We start from the raw sequence: 22,903 nt of genomic DNA, 5'->3' as shown, positions 1-22,903 counted from the left end.
AACTTGGGGCCTGTGACATGATGATAGGTCTCACCTGGTAAAGGTGTATACTACCAAGACTGAGCACACCTGAGTTCAATCCTGGACCCCACATGGTGGAAGGCGAGAACTGACTCTTTTTTTTTTTTTGGTTTTTCGAGACAGGGTTTCTCTGTGTAGCTTTGCGCCTGTCCTGGAACTCACTTGGTAGCCCAGGCTGGCCTCGAACTCACAGAGATCCGCCTGGCTCTGCCTCCCGAGTGCTGGGATTAAAGGCGTGCGCCACCACCGCCCGGCGAGAACTGACTCTTACAAATTGTCCTGTGGAGGCCTTTAATCCCAGGACCTGGGAAGCAGAGGCACGGGGCTCTCTGAATTCAAGGCCAACCTATTCCACTGAGAGACTCTGTCTCAAACAAAAAAAGTTAAAAGAGAAAGAAAACAAGCAAGTCGTCCTCTGACCTCCATGTGCATGCCATGCACACACCCACATACCTGCACACACATTCAATAAACAAAAAAATGTAATTACTCTTCCTTACTTTGCTCAAGGAAGCCTGAAGGCACAACAGTCATTTATATCCCAATAGCTGCAGTTGTTAGAAGGTTTACCACTGGCCAGGCACTGTATGTTGATTTAGTAACTTGTCATAGGTCAGAGGGCTGGTCAGAGTGCTAGTCTGTCGATTCTAGAATCCTCACTATTCACTGTGAGGCCAAGATGCCTCCTAGATAGCAAAGCCCTGAGAGCCTATCTGGGACAATGACATATGACCTGACTCAATGCTGAATGCCAGTACCAGAGTCTGGTACACAGCAACTCAAGTTCAAAACCCAGTTCCAGGCAGGGCTGGGATGTGGCTCTGTTGGTAAGGTGTTTGCCTGCCATGTTCAAGGCTCTGGACCCAAGCCCAGCACAGCATAGACTAGGCGTGGTGGAACCCAGGTCTGTGGTACCAGCACTGGGAAGGCAGAGGCGATAGAAGGTGAAGCTACATGGGGAGTTTGTGGCCAGCCTGGGCTGCAGGAGACCCTGTCCAAACAAGTAAACAACAAACAGGAAGTTAGAGGACCAGGGAGACAGCACAGCAGGTAAAGGTGTTTGCTACCAATTCCTGGGATTCACGTGGTGGAAGGAGGGAACCAACTTCCCCAAAAGCTGTCCTCTGACCTCCACATGCACGCTATGGTGCACACGGGGCCCCTCCCCTACATACACACACAAAACACAAAAATAAATGCAAAATAAACAGAGAAATAAATAAATGTGAGAAACAAAGATGGCCCCTGTGACCCCCTTCATTTCCCAGGGCAGAGGGTGGTGAGTTGCTCATCTATCTAGTGGTCAGCTCCTGGAGCAGTGGCAGGCTCCACCCCTCTGCTCACACAGTCTATTTCCTGCTGCAGAAGTTAAAGCCCAGAGAGCCTTACTGGCCAACACTGCAAAGGGAATACTGATTATCTTGATACTGTAGGCTTTGTCCTGATGTCCTGATTGCATGGGTCACTGACAGCAACACTTGATATTGTGTGATGCTTTTCTGAAAGAGTTTTTTTTTTTTGTTTGTTTTGGTTTTTCGAGACAAGGTTTTTCTATGTAACCTTGGCTGTGCTGGAACTCGCTCTGTAGACCAGTCTGGCCTCTAGTTCACAGAGATCCGCCTGCCTCTGCCTCCTGAGAGCTGGGATTAAAGGCGGGTGCCACCACCGCCCAGCTTTGAAAGAACTTATTTTATTATTATTATTATTATTATTATTATTATTATTATTATTATTATTTGGGGGGGCTGTTTCAAGATAGGGTTTCTCTGTGTAGCTTTGGAGCCTGTCCTGGATCTCACTCTGTAGCCCAGGCGTGTCTTAATGACCACCCATTGTGTGATCCCACCAAAGTTCACCCTGGGGAACCAATGAGCATGGGTGAGGGGTTACAGACAGGCGCATGAGTGACCCTAAGACAGCCACACTGGAAGGTCTGCATACAGCATGGATGATGGTGTCCCCAGCGCTGAAGATGAAGCTCCCTTTCTCTGACTCTTTCCAACCTGTTACTCGAGCACCTTCTCAGACCCAGAGGAGTCATCGACCACGTGGGCAGAATTGCATGCAAGAGTCTGGGAGCAGTGGTTGTCCGCTGGCGAGGGTTCAGTGACCCTCCCTACTCCCTCCTCAAGTGATCGAACACCAACAATCGCCAGGCTCAGCTGCGATGGTCTTTTGCAAGCAGACACAGCTGGTCTTATGAAGACGCCATTACTCTCCTTGGAGGACAGTGCTATTTAATGAGAGTAAAAGGGAACAGGAAAGGGAGGAGAGAGTGGAGGGGAATGGAGGTGGGGTGAGGGGGTGGGTGCAGGGAGGCTGGCTTGCAGGTGAGAATGTCTGATGTAAGTCAGCAGAGATAACTTTCAGCTTTGAATACTGTAAAACCCTATAAATAGTCCACTGTAAAGTGAGTAAAATACAATTCAGCTCCAGGGGATCTTATATTCCTCCTGGCCTCAGGTAACCCCACACACAGAAGCACATACATTCATATAGATATACACACACTAAAATACATATATACATACATACATTAATTTAAAAAAAAATCCTGGGTATAAAGAGATGGCTTAGCAGTTAAGAGCCTGTACTGTTCTTGCAGAAGATTCGAGTTCAATTCTCAGCACCCACTTCAGGCAACTCACTACTGCCTGTGACTCCAACTCCAAATTATGTAATGCCCTCTTCTGGTCTCTGCAGGCACCTGCATTCACACACACACACACACACACACACACACACACACACACACACACACACACCCTAAATAGCCACTGTGGCAAATGCCTTTAATAGCAGCACTCAGAAGCCAGAAGTTTGAGGCCAACCTGGTATACCTAGTGAGTTCCAGGGCTACATAGTGAGACCCTGCTTTGGTTAAGAAAAAATTGAAATAAATCAATAAAATGGTGATTATGGATTGTGGTCGTGATACAATTCCATGGTAAGGGACCAATCCAAACAAGGAGCAAATAAATAAAATGGATTTTATGATTATCAAGATTTCAATGTAATAAAAAAAAATAGCTGCAAACTTGTATATAAAGTAAGTAGTGGGAGCATTAGCAGCAGCAGCAGGGGGGGCTTTTCACATGTACCCAACATTCATGTAGAGTACTAGCTAGTGTGTGTGAGACCCTGTGTTCCCTCTCCATAACCTCTCCTCCCAAAGGTAAGTGTAGTGATACACACTTTTAGTCCCGCACTCAGGAGGCAGAGGCAGGTAGAACTTCGGAGTTTGAGACCACCCTGGTCTATATGGTGAGTTCCAGGCCAGCTGGGGCGACATAGGAAGACCTTGTCTAAAAACTAAAAAAACTGGGGAAAGAAAGGCATTTTAAAAATTATTTATTATTTAGAAATTTTTATCTACTTTATTTATCTATTTTTTTTTTAATGTATGGGGTGTGGGTGCCTGTGCCCATTGTCTGATATCTCTCTCTAGCCCTTGCCACCTTATTCTTTGAGACAAGATATCTCTCTCTCTCTGATTAGCTAGACTGGCTGGCCAGGAAGCCCTGGGATTCCTCTGTCTCTATCCCCTTACCCAGTGCTTTGGTTACAGGTACACAATGCCATTTTTATGTGGGTTCTAAACTTGCATGGCCAGCTCCACATCTCTAGTATTTGACTAGAAGGGCTCCTTCTGTCCAGGCTGGCCTGGAACTCATGATGGTCTCGTGCCTTATCCTCTTATATGTTGGAATGTGGCCTGGAATTACAGGCATGAGCCATCATACCTGGCATGCCTTTTTCTTCTTTAATTGGAAAGTGGACAGTAAAAGCTACTAAGGACAGTCAGACATAGTGGTTCATGGTTGTAACCTCATCAGTCACTTGGGAGGCTGAGACAGGAGGATCACCCATGGGTTTAAGGCCAGCCTGGGCTACATTGTTTTTTTTTTAATTTTTTTTTAAGTTACTAAAAACAAAAGACAGTGTGTAGCTAAAAGTTTTCCTGGACCCACCCAGCTAGCTCAGTGGGTAGAGCATGAGACTCTTAATCTCAGGGTTGTGGGTTTGTGTCCCACATTAGGCACCAAGTAGACAAATTTCTAAGTGGTCTTATTAAATAAAAACTCAGAGCCAAAAATTTAGGTTAAAGCCTTAGAGAGCAGGGAAATACGGAAACCTACCAGCTAACCTCACCTGACCAACTCCGCAGGTTCTAAAGAGCATGACTTCCTGTCTACCCAGATTTATATGCCTTGCTATTCTGCCCTCTCATTGGCTCTTAGCCCAGCTACCTCACTTCCTCTTTCTACACAGCTCTGTCATTGTCTGTACAGACCTCCTGGTCTCTATGGTTGGTCCTGGGATTAAAGGCGTGTATCACCGCACTAGGCTCTGTTCCCTAGTGTGGCCTTGAACACACAGAGATCCTGCCTGATAAGGGATTAAGGGCGTGTGCTGCCTGACTTCTTTGTTTACTTAAAATGGCTGGCTTCTTCCCCCTGATCTCCAGGCAAGCTTTATTTATTAATGCACAAATAAAATATCACCACAACAGAGTGCCTGAAGGTAGTTTTTCCAGCCTGATGGGACAGTCCAGTAGAGTGACTGAAAGCACAGCTTGGTGCTCTCTCTGGATCTAAATATTCAATAGCTGTGACTTGGGATTGGTCCCTTCAGGAGGGAGCTAGGTTTTCTCACCTGTAAAATAGCATCAAAACTTTAGTTGGGTTGGGAAGCACACACCTATAATCTCAGTACTTGGGAAGAAGTGGATACAAGGTTTAAGGGGTCTCTAAGGAGGCAGAGACCTCTCAGAGCCCTCCCTGAGGGGCAGGGTACAGAAGAAAGGAGAGGAGGAGCCTTGGATGGATCTCTCTTTGGGGATCAACTTCTGTAGATAACCTGCTCTAGCATGTCCCCTCTTCTGTGTCCCATCTACTGTCCTCTGAAGTGAGCAGGCATGCCAACAATGTTAGAGCAAATCTCCCTGGAATAACTTCATTTCTTCTTCCTCTTCAACAAGCATCCAGGAAGAGTTGCCCAAATGCCAAGCTGGCTGGGCATGGTGGTGCCCATCTATAATTCCAGTGCTCAGGAGCTGGGGGCAATGGGTGTGGTGGCGCAGGCCTTTAATCCCAGCACTTGAGAAGCAGAGACAGATGGATCTCTGTGAGTTCGAGGCCAGTCTGAAACTCATGTAGGCCAACTACACTATGTAGACCAACTACATAGTGAGTTCCAGGACAGCCAGAGCTACATAATAGAGAGACCCTGTCTCCAAAAAAAAAAAAAAAAGGAACTGGAGGCATGAGAATCAGTAGTTCAGGATCATTCTACATAGTGATTTGGAGATTCTTTCTCAAAAAAAAAAAAAAAAACCGCCGGGCGGTGGTGGCGCACGCCTTTAATCCCAGCACTCGGGAGGCAGAGCCAGGCGGATCTCTGTGAGTTCGAGGCCAGCCTGGACTACCAAGTGAGTTCCAGGAAAGGCGCAAAGCTACACAGAGAAACCCTGTCTCGAAAAACCAAAAAAAAAAAAAAAAAAAACCCACCCAAATACCAAGCTGAAACCGGCTAATGCCAGCTCTCTCACGCCCACTCTTCTCCCTGGTGTCGACAGAAGTCTTGTGTGTCAGAAGTCGGCCCAGTGTCAGGAGGCAGAGCAGAGATGGGGGGCCACAAAGGCAGCATTATATTCCAAGGCAGCCAGAGAATGGTGGATATTATCTCCTCCTGTCTTCCAGCTTGGAAGACTGAACCCTAGAAGGCCAGAGCAACTTGGCCAAGGTCACTGTAAGCAGCTGCCAGGGCCAGGCCTGGAGCTGGGATCCCTCAGGGGAGCCAGGAGTCCTTGCAGATGTGGAAGCTCAGAGGCGGGAGCTCTAGAAGCCCAGGCATGTGTGGAGGAAGCACCCAGCCAGGCATGCCCACATCCCTGTGTATAGATGCCCAGCAGAGTAACAGAGGACTAGAGGGAGGGCTGAAGGTATCCACGATGACTGTCACTTTCACAGAAAGCTGGAAAGGAACAATCATAAAGGAGGATGGGGGATTTTCTTTTCTTCTTAGCTCAGGCTAGACTCCACGGATTTTCTCTTGCATGGGTAGGGATGGGATTTACTTTAAGTAGGGGAAGGATATAATCAGATTTAAAATTTTGGAAACATGGGCTAGGGCTGTAACTCAGTTGGTAGAGTGCATTGCATGTCTAAAACAGGAAGCTCTAGGTTCCATTCCCCAGGCCCACCTAAAACCACATGTGGTGATGAATGCCTGCAATCCCAGCTCTAAGAGGTAGAAGCTGGAGGATCAGAAGATCTAGGTCATCCTACATATCAATTCTAGGCCAGCCTGGGCTACATGAGACCCTGTCCTCCAAAGAAACAAATAATTTTTAGAAAGTTCCTTTAGTAGTCAGGCAAAGTGAACAGAAGACACACAGTGGAAGATGTCTCCTGTGACAGCCTGTTCCTCTGTCCTCCTTCTTGTCGTCTGGCCAGTGGGAATGCAAGCACAAAGAAGACACTGGACAGTTTGTGGGGTGCCACTCCAGAGAGTCAAGAGTGTAGGGGTGAGGTTGCTTCAACTCAGAGGCCTCAGCTATCAGCACATAGTGCCGGCAGGGGTGGGGGTGGGTCACAGAGTCAGTGGCTGCTCTGGGGATGCCCTGAGGGTGGTGACTCACTGTCCAAAAGGACGGCAAAGGTTATCCATGTGGCGGTAGTAGTCAGGGGTGAATGTGAAGGGGGATGAGTGAGAGGGGACTGTGGTCTGGAGGGAGAGGGACCTGTAACTCCAGCTCCAGGTGATCTGACGCACGCACATGCAGGCAAACAAAAATAGCAGCCAGGTGTGGCCACTCACTCCTAGAATTCCAGCGCTTGGAAGTTACAGGCAGGGGGTGGATTCACAACTCAAGGTCAGCCTAGGCTACATAGTGAGACCATCATAGAAGATACCCTAATCTTTCCCCTGATGCTTTTCACATTCCCTACTGCCGCTCCCATGTTTTCTAGCGTCAGTATTTGAGAATCTGAGTGGCCTCCACTCTGTCTGGGCGTCTTCGGCTCCCAGGCCTGCTTCTCCTGATGTTCCCCTCACTGTTCTGAATCTTTGCTCTCCAAGCATGCACATTCCTTTGAAATGTCTGCCCCAAGTTATTTTGGTCATTAAAATGGCAGTATATGTGCAGGAGTCGGGGGTGGGGGTGAGGTGGGGAACAGCAGCAGGGGTGTATGACGGAAAAAAAAAAAACCTTAACGTTTAGATTTCATTTATTTAGTTTTGGTTTTTTGAGACAGGGTTTCTCTGTGTAGCCCTGGCTGTCCTGGAACTCACTCTGTAGATCAGGCTGGCCTCAAACTCAGAGATCTGCCTGCCTCTGCTTCCCTAGTGCTGGAATTAAAGGTGTGTGCCACCACTGCCTGGTGATTTAATTTAATTTAATTTTTTTGGTTTTCTCGAGACAAGGTTTCTCTGTGTAGTTTTGGTGCCTCTCCTGGACTTCACTTTGTAGCCCAGGCTGGCCTCGAACTCAGAGATCCGCCTGGCTCTGCCTCCCGGGTGCTGGGATTAAAGGTGTGCGTCACCACCGCCCGGCACAACAGTGGTGGGAACTGAAATTCCTCCAGGCCTCGCCTCTTAATTTTTTTTTCTCTCTCTCTGTCTTTCTGGACAGGTTTCTCTGTGTAGCCCTGGCTGTCCTGGAACTACTTCTGTAGACCAGGCTGGCCTCAGAGATCAGCCTTCCTCTGCTTTCCAAGTGCTGGGACCTCACAGCACCACGCCTGGCTGTGTTTTCCGTTCTAGTAAGCTCTTCCTGGTTTCTCTCTCATGGTGACTCTCAAGATCCCCAGAAGGCGTGGGTCTGGTCCTCTTGCCTCCATCTCCCAAGTGCTGGCATTCCAGGTGTGCTGTTAGTGCTGGTGACAGAACCTAGGCATTCCCAGTGCGGGCAAGACTCCAGCAACAGAGCTACCTCAGTCTTCTTTTTCACTGTGAGGGTGTATTTATAGGAGCATGGGCATTTCACCAGTGGCTACATCACTGAATAAAATGTCCTTTTCTCCCCCAGCAAAAAAAAAAAAAATCCTCAGGGAGGGGTGAGGACTTGAGTCCCCCCGCCCTTTTTTTTTTTCTGAGAGAGGATCTCTTGTAGACCAAGTTGGCTTTGGTCTACAAGAGATCCTCTCTCAAACTTTGTGGCTGAGAATGACCTTGAACTGCTCCTGTAGCCACTGGAGTGCTAGGGTTAAAGGCAAGAACCATTACACCTGGCTAAATGTTGTACCTGTATTTTTTTTGTCGGGGGAGTGGGTGGGTAAGGGAATTTCTTTTCTTTAGAGACAGGTTCTTGATATGTGGCCCTAGCTGACCTTGAACTCAGAGATCTGCCTGCTTCAGCCTCCTGAGTGCCAGGATTTAAGGCTTGGACACATGCCTGGCTCTGTGTGTTTTGTTTTTGAGATAGGGGTCTCAGTATATAGGTTGGTCTTCATACTTGTGAGCTTCTAGTGTTAGCCTCTGATGGCTGGGCTTGCCTATGCCATCACATCTTGTTTGTTTTTTAAAATCTCCAGCTGGGTGGTGGTGGCGCACACCTTTAATCCCAGCACTCGGGAGGCAGAGCCAGGCAGATCTTTGTGAGTTTGAGACCAGCCTGGTCTACAGAGTGAGTTCCAGGACAGGCTCCAAAACTACACAGAGAAACCCTGTCTCGAAAAACAAAACAACTCCCTTCAGCATTACTGCCCCTTCATCAGCCTGGAAACTTTCTTTCACTTTTCTCAAGCCACAATCTAGCTAACTATCCTGCTTCTTCAACTATTTCTCTCAAGTATTTATTTGTATGGTGTCGGGGACTGAACCGAACACAGGGCCTGGACATGTCAGACAATTGCTCTACCACTAAACTACTTTTGAGATCCTGCTGTGTCACAGACACCAGCACCCAAGACTACTTAAGTCCCTCGTCATCAGAATGACACCTCTTCACCACTTAGCTTCTGGTCCGTATTTACCTGCTGGCATGTAGCTGCGACTTCTTTTCTAGTTACTGGTGGGCCATTTGTGCCGGTGTATAAATCTGTCACCAGGTCGGGATACATTGTTCTCTTTGTGTCTGTCTTCAGCCTCCCCTGTGTGCATTCCGCTTGCTACATCCCAGCCTGTATTAGAACCTCCTTCACAAGATGACTTTCTAGTGGCTGCTCCTGCCTTTCATTTCTCCAAGGAGGGAGCCACGCTATGCTTTGCCGCCCAGATAATCTTGATTAGTGCTCAGTTTCCAGAAGACACTGTACTAGGCCCTCGCTGGCCCCATGCCCCTCCTGGTCACTCAGCCAAGTTTAGTACACATCAGTTTTGGTTTTTTTTCCCCCTTCCTTTTTCTGGTCCTTTTTCAAGACAAGGTTTCTCTGTGTAGCCCTGGCTGTCCTGGAACTCATAGTGTAGACCAGGCTGGCCTCGAACTCAAGAACTCTGCCTTCAGAGTGCTGGAATTAAATGTGTGCACCACCAAAGCCTCGCATTATTTTTTTTATTTGAGACAGGGCCTCTCTATGTAGTCCTGGCTGGCCTGGAACTCACTATGTAAGGGGCTCAAAGTCAGAGTTCTGCTTGTCTGACTCCTGAGTGCTGGGATTAAGGTTATGCACACACCTGGCTAGTATACATCCTTTTAATCAGGTCTTCTCTGCCCGTGTATTCTAGGCAATCTCGACTCCCACAAATAGGCCATTGGCCATCTAATTTATTTTGTTCTAAGATTGCTTTTTTGTCCCAAGCTCAGGGAGTGTGTTCTTTTAACACCTTCAGCTTCCAGTGCTTTGCTCAAGGCCACAAGAACCAAGTCTACTCTATGACCTGGCCTCCTTTCAGCAACCCCCACAGCAAGGTAGCAGAGCATGGAAATCTCCCCTCCAGGGATTAAATAGGCTTGTACAGTGGTGTCCTGCAGAGAAGCATCAACAAATGCTTACTGCCAATAACCTCCTCTATAAAAAATTCCTTTGCCTGGGTTTGAACTGCCCACTTTGGCACCTTAACTGCCTGTTGTTTTACTGTTGTGTCCAGTAGCCACTTTTTTTTCTGCTCTGGGTCCAGCCTAGACTCAGCTGATAGGGACTGGATTACTAGGCCTTTACCACAGCTGTTTTCAAACTTAAGATAAACTCTGAGCTCTTAATGGCCATTAAAGATGCAGTTTTCTGATTCAGTGAGTAGTGGGACTCAGGAATCTGCATTTTAGCACCCTGGGTTGGTCTACATTCCTGGGAGGGCTGTCCCACTTAGGCAGGATTATTTCCTGCAATTATTAGCTAAACATTGCACACAGCTGAGGAAAATCAGAAAAATACCCTTTTGTTTCTGGGCACCTCACTTGGCAGGTGTAACCTTCTGACTGGGCTACTTGCCACAGGTGCATGCGCCCCACGTGGTCCTTCTGGAGTGTCATCCCAGCCCCAACCCAAGCCCCTGCAATCCCCCAGCAGCTGTGGCCCTCCTTCCCACCCCTGTGTTTCCCTTTCCTCCTAGTCCCTGCCCCCTCCCACAACCCTTGCCCAGAATATTTTATTGTTCTGGCTAAGTTTTCCCCGCGGGATGGGGGTAGGGAACCACTGGCTAGACAGACAGGATGTTCTCCATTCATCCTGTCCTACTGAATGGGCAATTTTTCCACCTGAGAAAACCCTGTATTTTCTACCAGAGATATGGGCAGCGGCCCGTCTCTGGAACTTAGTTGGAGAGAGATGTCACTCCTAAGAAGAGACCCCGTCTCTGTAAACATGCCGAAGCAGGCCCAACCTGCCATTTCTTTGTTGAGGCAGAGGGACCGGAATCTTACCGATAAGGCAAGGAAAGCTTGCCGAGAATAACAAGCGCGGCCCACCCTTCTCCCTCTGGCCTCCACGCACCCTACACTTACCAGGGGAAGGGAGGGGAAAAGAAAGCACCAACAAAAGAGTTTAAGATAGCAATTCCCAGCTTGTTCAAATACGAAGCGTTTTTAACCAATCCATTTTTTTAATTCTTAAATTCTTGACATTACAGAACTAAACTGAAATTTATTAACATTCCACTCTTACATTTCTTATCGACAAACAGAAATAAAATCCATGAGCCAAAAAACCCAAACAAAACTAAAAACAGGGAAAAGCTTATAAAACTAAATATGGATCCCAGCATTAACAGCTGAACAGAGAATGTGATTTTCTTTTTAAATTCTTAGCGGATGATAAAGTGTAGAAACTGAACACTTACAAATTATTTAAAACCTGGAATCACTGACCAGAAATTACACAGTTGGATCATGGGAAAACAGCAGAAGGGGGTTACGAGCGAACCTACACTGTTCTAGCTGCACCCCATGCCCTTCTCAGAGGAAAGCCTGGCATTGATTAGATACTGGGCCAGGCTAATACTGGCAGCCGAGCCAGTGATAGTGACCTGCCTTCCAGAAGAGCCTTCCACCGGGTTGGCAATTTTGATCTGGGCCCCGGACATCTGGCGGATCTCATTGATGTTGGCGCCTTGGCGCCCGATTATGCAGCCGATTAAGTTATTTGGAATGGTGAGTTCATGGGTGGTTTGAGTAGATGCATCCAAACTTGCCCAATAGCCTTTCACCTCTGGAGAGCTGGAGTCAATTCCGGCGAATCCCGTCCCGCCGTGCATCATGGCAAAGTGAGACTGTTGTCTTGCCACCTGGTTCAGCTTGGCCAGATCGAGCGGAGAAATGGTGTGTTGTCCTTGAATCGAGTAGGCGTCTAGAGGTGGTCCCTCCAGGTCGTGGGTGGCGTGGGGGTAGCCCGCCGCGTCGCTGCAGCGATCTTGGCCGCCCGCGCAGATGACTGGCGAGCTGGCCGGCATGGGCTGGTACGGGATGGTCATGACTCTCCCTTGCGGAGACTGGGAGAGCGTCTCCAGCATGACCAGGCAGATCTGCTTGACACACTCGGTGACCGACTGCGGCACGCCGGCGATAGTGATGGCCCGCTCGGTCGAGTTGGGCAGCATATCCCCCGCCACCTGGACCTGGGCCCCCGTGCTCTCGCGGATCTCCTTGATCTTGCAGCCGCCCTTGCCGATCAGGGAGCCACACTGGGTGGCGGGCACCACCAGCCTGAGGGTGACCGGGGGCCGGCTGGCCGCCGTACTGTTGGTCATAGAGCTGTTGATATCTTCCTCCAGCTTGTCGATGATCATGGCGAAGGCCTTAAAGATGGCATTGGTGGGCCCGGTCAGCGTGATGATTCTCTCCGGGCAGTTCCCCTCCGAGATGTTGATCCGCGCGCCGCTCTCCTCGCGGATCCTCTTCACCGACTCCCCTTTCTTCCCGATGATGCTGCCTACTTCCTTTCCGTGCATCAGCAGCCGAATGGTGAGAGTCACGTTGAGTCCGCTTTCAGTCACACCGGCGTCCATGGCGAGCGGCGGGCGGCGTTCGGGAGTTGGGCTCGTTACGTGGTCAAGTCCTGGGCGGCTGGCGGGGGAGGGGAGGAGTAGGCCCGAACTGCCGGCGCGAGGCGAGCGGGGGGGCCGCGGGAGCGGGCGGGCGCGGGAGGGAGGCCGCGGCGGCGTCGCAAGGCGAGCGGCGGCAGCGGCAGGGGCGAGCGGGGCCGGGAGCGGCGGACGGGCGGGTGGGCGAGGGCGCGGCGGTGGCGACTCCGGCGGCAGCCTCGGCGGTCTGGGCGGGGCGGGAAGCCCGCTTTCAACCCCGCGTACCCTTTGACCCCGGAAGTGCTTGCCGCGCAGGACCCCTAGGAGGAGGAGGGAAAAAAAAAAAAAAAAGAGGACCGGCTTTTTTAGGTCACAAGACTGCGCCAGCGCGCGCGCGGTGCTTGAGAAAAGTGACCCAGTGGCACCGCGGGAGGGGAGGGAACGCACGACGAGGGCGAACCTGGGGGTCCGGCAGGGGTTTGAGAGGGAGCACGTGTTTTATGAACTCTAGCGGCACCGGCAGGGGACTGAGAAAAAAAAAAATGACTGTTTCGTGACGGAGACAGAGATCATTTTCCCTCTCCACCGATGGGTTCGCACGCGAAGCGACACAGGCAATCGCGGAGGCCACTTGCAGGCGGTAGCTGGGACGGCCGCGGGTTTAAAACGTGCGCGCGAGGTGGCCAGGGCGCATGCGCGGGCGTGGGGGGGGGGTCGGGTGGGGCCCGCGGCGTCTTCCGGGGGGGAGGGGCGGCGAGGCGCGGCCCGGCGGGCGTGCACGCGCTCTGGCGGGCACGTGGGGCCCTTTCGTCCCCGGCGTCCGGGCGCCTCGTCCCAACCCCCACCTTGGCCTCCGTCCGGTGGCTGCGTCCGGTGCGCAGAAAGACTGGAGGCCGCCCCAGCCCAGCGGGCGCCGCCCGGGCGGCCGCTCTGGCGGTGTGGGCCCGGGCTCGGGCCACGGGCCGCGAGAAGAATGGCGTCCGTCTCTTTACATAATGCTTTGTTTGCATTTTGTCGCCCGGTCTCCGGGAAGCCCCACCTCCTGCCCCTGCGCTGCCTCCCGCGGCAGCCAGCCTCTTTAGACGTTAGAGCACTAAGGCGCACTGAAAGGCGCCCGCCGTGGCCCGCCCGCCCGCCCGCGCGCCTCCCGGGCCACGCTCTCCGAGGCCGCCAGCCCTCGGCGCGGCCGCCATCTTGGGAGGTCTTCCTGCCCGCGAGCCTCACGCCAGGAAATGGCCATCGAGCCTCTGGAGGGCGAGTTAGGGTTTCTTGGCCTTTTCTTGTTCCACGGGCCTAGCCACCCTAGAGGAGGTCGTGGGAACGTGTTTAATACCTCAGAGAAAGGGCTAACGTGGCCCTCCTCCGCCCCCTTTGATTCCCTCAGCGGGGAGGGCTGGCAGCCATGTTTCCCCACAAAATGGCGACACGTGTTCGCCGACGCGAAATTGGGGTGGGCCCGAAAGCTCTAGAACGTGCGTCTTATCATTCTCAGGCCGTCCCCAAGTTCTTTCCGGATGAAACGGCGGGCCACTTGGAAGTTGGCTGGCAGAAACTCAGGCTCTCCACTTCCCTTGTTGGGCATGTGCATAAAATGCAGGCCTAACGCTGCCTTTTTTTTTTTTTTTTTTGAGTAATGGCAGGCGGGTGTGTGTGTGTGTGTGTGTGTGTGTGTGTGTGTGTGTGTGTGTGTGTGTGTGTGTGTGCAGTACTTAGCCAAGTATCCAAGCATCTAGAAACCTGTTTTTCTAGATCTTGTACAGGTTGTGGTGTTAACTGATTAAAGATTTATAGCTAAAACCATTAGCCTGTGTCTCACTATTCAACTGTCCAGTGATCTGCAAATTCGAAGTTATGGCCTCAAATAGAGTCAAGAGGAACCGCTGGTGGTTTTGGATTTGCCAATCCAGATTCTATTCTTTCTTTTTTTTTTTTTTTAATCACAGTCCCCAGACTGCAGTGGGTATTTATTTCTCTCTCTTTTCCCCCAGCAGAGTAAGACAAACCCAGAAAGATGAAGTGACTGATTTAAGGTCACTCAGTATGGAGAATGGAATCCATAAACATCTGATTTCCTTACTGGTGAGCACCTTTGCGGATTTTTATTTAAACCAGAGTTTTAGAATTTGTTTTTGCAGAGCTGGAGATGAGACATAGGATCCTGAACATTTTAGCCAAACTCTTCGCCAGAGTCCCAGCCCTTGTGTTCTCAGTGCAGAGTCACACCACGTAGCCCAGCTTTCCCTGAGCTCCAGATCCTCTTGTCTCCGCCTCTCAGATACTGGAATTATAGGCATACACCAACACTGGCAGGATTACAGAATTTAAATGTTGCAGGACATGGTAACAAACATCTTTAATCCTAGCTCTAGGGAGGAAGAAACAGGTGGAGTTTGAGGCCAGCCGGGGCTACATAGCAGTATCTTGTTTCAAAAAAGAGAAAGAATTTAAATGCTGCTTTCAGGCATTAGATGAGCTTGTCATTTTTGTCTGTTTTGTTTTCAGATAGGATAGTCCTGGCTGTCCTGGAACTCACTCTATAGACCAGGCTGACCTTGAACTCAGAGATCTGAACTGCCTGCTGGGATTAACGGCCTGTGCCTCTACTTCCTGCAAACTTGTCACGTTTTTTTTTTTTGTTTTATTGTTTTTTGTTTTTTGAAGGCAATGTTTCTTTCTGTAGCCTTGAATGTCCTGGAACTAGCTCTGTAGACCAGGCTGGCCTGGAACTTAAGAGATCCGCCTGCCTGTGCCTCCCGAGTGCTGGTATAGAAGGCTTGGGCTACCATTGCCCAGCTGAACTTGTCATTTTTAAAGAAGCCACTCAGATAACCAGTTGCTGTATAGTTATCCCCTGTTAGTATGTTTAGTGCCTTCTAGTTTTTCCTGGTGTTGGTGACACTTGTCCAGGCTCAAATATTATTTTAAGACGCCTCTGGCCGGGCGGTGGTGGCGCACGCCTTTAGTCCCAGCACTCGGGAGGCAGAGGCAGGTGGATCTCTGTGAGTTCGAGGCCAGCCTGGTCTCCAAAGCGAGTTCCAGGAAAGGCGCAAAGCTACACAGAGAAACCCTGTCTCGAAAACAACAACAACAAAAGAAAAACAAGAAGCCTCTGGTTGAGGACTCGAAGTGGAAGTGATTCAGTCTTGCCCAAAGATTCAAATATCTGCTAATCTGTGACACATTTTCATCTATCTGACTTCAGGGGAGCAAGCAGTTTTCTGTATGACTCAGTTATTCATGTGGTGGTTTTCTGGCTTTCCCATTCCAGTACCTTAGCAGATAAAGTAAACTATTTTACCTGACTCCAATCCTCCATTTTCTGCAAATATTGACAGAGTATGGGAGAGATAAATCCTAATCTGTGGACTCCTCAATGTAATCAGTTGTGGGCCAAGCAACAAACATGTACCGAAGTGCCTTTGACTATGTGGACATTAGGGGGAGAAGAGTGTTCTGTTTGGACTTACATGGCGATGATGTGTCAGACATTCCAAATGGACATTATTTTGCCTAACTGCAAACAGCTTTAATAGGTACACAATATTAGCAAGTAACAAGAATAGACAGCATGAAGTGTGTGCTAGGCACTGTTATGTGCGTTATTGGGTGCTTTAATTCAATGCTTCTCACATTTTAAAATGAAAGCATTGAAAAAATTAAATTTGCATGACTCACACATGTACACACATATGTAACAAAACTATTACAAAATAGCATCGCTGCTTGGAATATACTCTGGAAATTTCTGCTCGTTTCTTTATATGCAAAGAAAACAGGAGCCATTATAACTAAAGTAATTAAAAGTCCATAAGTAGGTCATGACAGATGCACATGTTTAGTCCTCACAGAACTTGAAATGAGTGGTGATATTTCCATTTTACAGAGGTAAAGGACTTGATTCTAGGCCATTGGAGTTCAGAAGCTATATGTTGAACCACTAAACTACATATGGATTTTGCTGGGTGTCTTTCCTTGCATGGTGACAGTGTAGGTTAAGGAATTTAAAATATTAATGAGTACTAAAAAGTGAGGTGAAGCTCGACCCTAATTAATCTTATTAAATAAAAACCCAGAGTCAGATATTAGGGTGAAAGCTGAAGGATCAGAGAAGCAGAACAGCCAGACACTTCTTAACCTCTTTGAAATCTCAGACTGAATGTGTGGGGCTCCTGTCTTTACAAATCCTCAGACTGAATGGTCCTGACTCCACTCGCCTTATATTCCTGTCTCTACCTCCGTAGTAGTGGGATTAAAGGTGTGAGCTACCACTGCCTGGCTCTGTTTCCTTTTAGACTGATTCAGTCTTGTGTAGCTGAGGATGGCCTTGAACTCCTGATCATCCTGCTTCCCTCTCCCAAGTGCTGGGATTAAAGGTGTGTGCCACCACTGGCTGGCCTATATGATTAATTAGTGGCTAGCTCTGCCCTCTGATCTCCAGGCAAGCTTTGTTTGTCAGAACACAAACAAAATACAACAGTCAGGCAATAGACGTAGGCTTGGTGGACTACATCTTTCATCTCAGCACTCTGGAGGCAGAGGCAGGAGGATCTCTGCGAGTTTGAGGCCTGCCTGGCTTACATAGTTCCAGGACAGTCATGGCTCTGTCTCAAAACAAAATCAGGTAACAAAAGGATGAAATGTAATATAATGAGAGAGTGTCCTAATTCAGAAAATTCTGGTTCTAAATTTGCCAATTTTAAAGCTATTAACTCAGGGTGAAGACATGGCTTACCAGTTAAGAGCACCCCTTCCAGGGTACCTGCCTCTTCCAGGATACCAGTGTTGGATTCTGAGAACCCACAGGGTGGCTCACAGTTCTTTGTTAGCTCTAGTTCTAGGGGATCTGACGCCCTCTTCTGGCGTCTGGAGAAACCAGGCATGCAAGTGATGCACAGACATGCATTCAGACAAAAATACCCATACACATAAAAAGAGCCAGGCGGATCTCTGAGTTCCAGGACAGCCTGGTATACAGAGCGAGTTCCAGGATAGTCAGGGCTACACAGAGAAACCCTGCCCTGAAAAAAAACAAAAACAGAACAAAACCAATATATTTAAAGTCTGCTGAGGCAGAAAAGACTTAAAATAGACTCAGGATGAAAAGTCTGATTTGGTTTCTTAATTGTAATATTTATATGTATTTTATATTAATTATATATATATTTATAAATCAGGAAATATTTCATTTCCTTTATTTTTGGTTGGTTTGTTTTTGTTTTTTCGAGACAGGGTTTTTCTGTGTAAAAACCTTGGCTGTTCTGGAACTAGCTGCAGAATACCATCACTGCCAGGCTGATTTCATCTTTTAAAAAGAAACTTAATATTTATCTATCTATCTATTTATTTATTCTTTTGTTTTTTTCTAGACTGGGTTTCTCTGTGTAACAGTGCTGCCTGTCCTGGATCCAGGACTGTAGTTGCTCTGTAGTCCAGGCTGGCCTCAAACTCACAGAGATCCTCCTGCCTCTGCCTCCCAAGGGCTGGGATTAAGGGCGTGTGCCACTGCCGCCCGGCTAATTTTTATTTTATGTGAGTGTTTTTGCTTACATGTATGTAGGTGTGCCCTGTGTGTGAGGTGCCTGCTGAGGCCAGAAGAGGATGTTGATTCCCCAGACCTATGTCCTACCTCTGGGACTCACTGGCTGAGAGACTTGTATAACCCAACTGTTCCGGCCTGAGTGTTCCCATCTATAAAACAAAAGGCCAGCTAATCTCCAAGCTCTTGGATTTTGTTTTGGGGCAGTATTGTTCGATGACCTTGCTTGTGTATCCTTTTGGGGGAGGGGGCAGTTTTACCTCACATTGAGCACATTCTTTACTCCCCTTAGACCCACACTCCATGTTCTGAGGAGCCGCCTGTGAAGTTACTGAGATAATGGAGCAATGGACTGGATAGTCCCCTGTAGATCATCCATGATTCTTCTCAAATTCAAGTGACCACAGGTTGGTTAAGGGGCTTAACAAGTCTGGGAAGGTGAGTCAGGCCTAGACTTTGTAAGCTGAACCACAGGATTTATGCTCCATTCAGAGGGATGATTTTTATTTCCTCTTAGCTTATGTTGACATGCTACGTAAACCCTTTGATAGTGAATTTACATTATTTAAGTATCACAGACAGCCTTGCCGTTCAACTTTTATTAAGTGTGCACTTCACAGAAGAGCTCTCTGTGGGTGGGAAAAGACTTGCTGAAGGTTAGATAGCTTGTTAGGACTTGAGGTAAGTCTCCTGACTCCTGGCTGTCGATTGTTCTTTTTCTCCATGCCTGTGGCTGACGAGACAGTAGGAAAGTAGAACTCGAACTCAGAAGAATGGCTGCTAGAGTGACCTCAGGCCCTTGGCTTTCGGGGTTAAGTGTCCAGAGACGACTCTTCCCTCGTGTGTGTGTGTGTGTGTGTGTGTGTGTGTGTGTGTGTGTGTGTGTGTGTGTGTGTGGTTTTTCAAGACAGGGTTTCTCTATGTAGCCCTGGCTGTCCTGGAACTCGTTTTGTAGACCAAGGTGGCCTCAAACTCACAGAGATGCACCTGCGTCTGCCTCCTGAGTGCTGGGATTAAAGGCGTGCGCCACCACACCTGGCTCTGTATTCCATATTCTTTTTTTTTTTTTTTTTTTAATGTGCATTGGTGCTTTGCCATATGTCTTGAGTCCCCTGAATCTGGAGTTACAGACTCCAGTTGTGAGCTGCCATGTGGATACTGGGAATTGAACCTGGGTCCTCTAGAAGAGCAGTCAGTGCTCTTAACTGCTGAACCATCTTTCTAGCCCCTATTGTTGTTTTGAGATAAAAGTCCCATTATGTACTCCAGGCTGGCTCAAATTTGTAATTTTCCTACCTTACACTGTTAAGTGCTGGAATCTCACCAAGCTGGCTCCTTATTTATTTCTTAGTTATTTTTGAGACAGGGACAGGGTTCACTATGTATCCCTGGCTGGCCTGGTACTTGCTATGTAGACCAGGCTGGTCTTGAACTCACAGAGATCTACTTACTTCTGCCTCCCAATGCTGGGATTAAAAACTGGTGTCAGTATGTCACACTCACTTTTATCTTTTTAAACGTTTGTTTGTAGCCAGGCAGTGGTGGCAAACCCCTTTAATCCCAGCACTCGAGAGGCAGAGGCAGGTGGATCTCTGAGTTTGAGGACAGTCTGGTCTACAGAGTGAGCTCTAGGACAGCCAAGGCTACAGAGGGAAATCTTTTCTTAAAACCACCCCAACCCCGCCCAAATTTTTTTTACTTGTGTGTGTGTGTGTGTATGTGTATATGTGTATGCTCATATTTGTGCCAGTGCCTGTAGAGGCCAAAACGGTGTCAGATTTTCTGGAGCTAGAGTTACAGGCTTTTATGAGCCTTTCAGAGTGGGTGTTGGGATCTAAACTCTGGTCCTCTGATAGAGCAAAAGTGTTTTTTTTTTTTTTTTTTTTTTTTTTGGTTTTTCGAGACAGGGTTTCTCTGTGTAGCTTTGCGCCTGTCCTGGAACTCACTTGGTAGCCCAGGCTGGCCTCGAACTCACAGAGATCCGCCTGGCTCTGCCTCCCGAGTGCTGGGATTAAAGGCGTGCGCCACCACCGCCTGGCACAAAAGTGTTTTTAACCATCAAGCCATTTCTCTATCCCCTATTTCATTTATATTTAAAATAACTTTCATGTATACATACCTGCCCACACATAGTGAAAATATAATTACTCTAAAAAACTTTATTTTGATTATGTGTATATATGTGTATCTGTATGGGTTTGTACACATCAGTGCAGTGCCCACAGAGGCCAGAATAAGTTATTGGGACCCCAGAAGCCAAAGTTCCAGGCAGTTATGCACTAACTGATATGGGTGCTGAGGTTGAACTCAGGTACTCTGGAAGAATAATATACACTATTAATATACACTATTACACTGAGCCATCTCTGTAGTCCTTAAAAAACTTAAAAAATTTTATTTTTTGTGTGTATGTGAATGCCTGCTTGTCTGTATGCACACCGCACATGTGCAGTGCCTGCAGAAGCCAGAAGGTGTTGGGTTTCCTGGAACTGGAGTTACAGGAGGCTGTGAACTTCCCATTGTGGATGCTGGGAATTGAACTCGGGTCCTCTGTAAAAGCAGAAAGTGCTCTTAACCCCTGAGCCATTTCTCTAGCTTCCATTTTATATTTTTTTTCAGACAGGGTCTCACTGTGTAGACCAGGCTGTCCTTGAACTCAGAGGTCTGCCTACCTCTGCCTCTGGAGTGCTGGAATTTAAGATGTGTGCTACCACATCTGACCAAAAACTAAAATAAAAATAAGGTCTGGAGAGATGGCTTATCAGTTAAGTGTGCCTACTCACTGCCCTATCACCACAGGCATCTTACAGCTGCCTGTAATTCCCCCTCTAGGGGATCTGACACCCATTTCTGGCCTCCTCAGACAACCGTGGGCACCCATATGTATGTGGTATTTGCACATACACAATGATTATAGTAAGGCTGGGGCATGTAGCTCAGTGGTGGAGTCCTTGCCTGGTGTGCCATGGCCCTAGCTTTGATCCTTTCAACTTCCCACCCAACCCCCAAATAAAAAAAAATGTAAACTGAGAAAGTACAGCTTAGAAACATTTCCTGCCTACTTTGCAGATTGTAATAGTTTATTCTGGTGACCCTGTTTTCTGTTAGGATGTCATTTTTTGGTTCCCTGATAGACACAAGAACTATGTTAATGTGTTGCTGGTTATTTTTGCTCTTTTGGGGGGCCTGCTACCCAGCTCCCAAATAAATCACACAGGAAGGCTTATTCTTCATTATAAATGCCTGGCCTAAGCTTGGCTCGTATTTAGCCAGCTTTTCTGAAATTATCCCATCTGTCTTTGCCCTTGGGCTTTTATCTTTCTCTATTCCTGTATACTTTTTCTTTCCTTCTTACTCTGTGTCTGTCTGTGTAGCTGGGTGGCTGGCCTCTGAAGTCCTCTCCTTTCATTCCTTGATCTTTCTTTTCCTCCTCCCAGGTTTCTCCTTCTGTTTATTCTTTCTGCCTGTCAGCCCCGCCTATCCTTTCTCCTGCCTCACTATTGGCCATTCAGCTCTTTATTAGACCATCAGGTGTTTTAGACAGGCACAGTAGCACAGCTTTACAGAATTAAACAAATGCAACATAAAAGAAGGCAACACTTTTGAACTCACAGAAATCTGCCTGGCTCTGCCTCCTGAGTGCTGGGCTTAAAGGCGTGTGCCACCACCGCCCAGCTCCAAGTTCATTCTTTTACCAGCATTAGAGCCTGCTTCCTTAGAATTGTGGTGTATACTAAAGACCAGCTGAGATATACAGCCTCATGAACTGAATAACTACTGAATTCTCCAAATTTCCATTGGTAGCAGCCATTGATGGACTACCTGAACCACAGTTGTGAGACATTCTAATAAATCCATTTTGTTCATACATAGAGAGATTCATTCTACCAGTCCTTTACAGGTAGAGAACCTTGAATAATGCAGTTGTTTTTTCCTTCACCTGCTCACTGAGGAATGTGCTGGCTAACAATAGTGCTCATAAACACATTCTTTATAGCTCAGTTATTCTCTAAATATTAAACTATCCGTGAAGAGTACTCTGTATTATTATTCATTTGCCAACAGTTTGTTCTGAATTTCTGGAATAAAACTCCTAAAGCAATGGGGAAAAAAAAATGATGCAACACATCTTTGCATCATTAAAGAAATGTTCCACAGCATAAACAAATGTAACATTTTTTTTTTTAAGATTTATTTATTATGTATATAATGTTCTGCTTGCATGTATGCCCGCAGGACAGAAGAGGGCACCAGACCTCATTACAGATGGTTGTGAGCCATCATGTGGTTGCTGGGAATTGAACTCAGGACCTCTGGAAGAGTAACCAGTGCTCTGAACTGCTGAACCATCTCTCCAGCCCCAAATGTAACATCTTAAAATAATATTCTGTGGGTTGGGGATTTAGCTCAGTGGTAGAGCGCTTGCCTAGCAAGTCCAAGGCCCTGGGTTCTGTCCTCAGCTTCGGAAAAAAAAATACAAAATAATATTCTACAACATTAGTGTCATGCAGAGGTTAGCAGGAAATATAGTAACATTCTTGGCTCAAGTTCTCTATTGGATAAAATGATGCTCCTAGATACCCAAACAGTAAGGCATGTGGATGGGTGTGTGGAGGGGACTTAAAGAGAAAGATCAGGACACAATGCAGATGCAAAAGATAGAAGATAAGGAACGGAGGGAAGGAAAATGCTAAAAGAATAAGACAGAGAGAAGAAAGTATATGATTTTCCATGTATTTTCTAAACATACTGTATTTTACACACACACACACACACACACACACACACACACACACACACACACATACACACACACACTATTAACCACTGAGCCATCTCTATAGTCCCTAAAAATCTTTAAAAAGTTATTTTTTGTGTGTGTGTGTGTATGTGTATGCCTGCTTGTTTGTATACACACCACATGTGTACAGTGCTTACAGAAGTCAG

The 22,903-nt window shown here is 47.7% G+C and overlaps 1 protein-coding gene and 1 long non-coding RNA gene across 7 annotated transcripts in view; one reads left to right on the top strand and one right to left on the bottom strand.

Moving 5' to 3' along the window:
- Nucleotides 1-10,945: 10,945 nt before the first annotated feature.
- On the bottom strand, nucleotides 10,946-12,522 carry Pcbp1 (poly(rC) binding protein 1). The gene has a single exon (XM_052719579.1). The coding sequence runs from the start codon at nucleotides 12,403-12,405 to the stop codon at nucleotides 11,335-11,337; it is 1,071 nt and encodes a 356-aa protein (XP_052575539.1). The 5' UTR covers nucleotides 12,406-12,522; the 3' UTR covers nucleotides 10,946-11,334.
- A 109-nt stretch (nucleotides 12,523-12,631) lies between these two features.
- LOC128098441 (uncharacterized) overlaps nucleotides 12,632-22,903 on the top strand; it is a 78,878-nt gene continuing 68,606 nt past the window's right edge. For 4 of the 6 annotated variants that reach the window (XR_008214255.1, XR_008214257.1, XR_008214256.1 and 1 more), the window contains exons 1-2: nucleotides 13,178-14,499; nucleotides 18,249-18,363. This is a non-coding gene — a long non-coding RNA (uncharacterized LOC128098441). Of the gene's footprint in view, nucleotides 13,089-13,177; nucleotides 14,500-18,248; nucleotides 18,364-22,903 lie in introns of those variants that run through there. The other 2 variants (XR_008214258.1, XR_008214259.1) reach the window with 2 other exon arrangements.

The sequence above is a fragment of the Peromyscus californicus genome, unplaced genomic scaffold (assembly GCF_007827085.1).
Source record: "Peromyscus californicus insignis strain IS unplaced genomic scaffold, ASM782708v3 Scaffold_6__1_contigs__length_162567912, whole genome shotgun sequence".
In the NCBI taxonomy this organism is placed as follows: domain Eukaryota; kingdom Metazoa; phylum Chordata; class Mammalia; order Rodentia; family Cricetidae; genus Peromyscus; species Peromyscus californicus.
The sequence above is the reverse complement of the archived record's forward strand: the minus strand, read 5'-3'. Positions and strand labels throughout refer to the sequence as shown.

Bases quoted from the DNA above. Each gene is read 5' to 3' on its own strand.
- Pcbp1 (XM_052719579.1), bottom strand. From the start codon at position 12,405: ATGGACGCCGGTGTGACTGAAAGCGGACTCAACGTGACTCTCACCATT.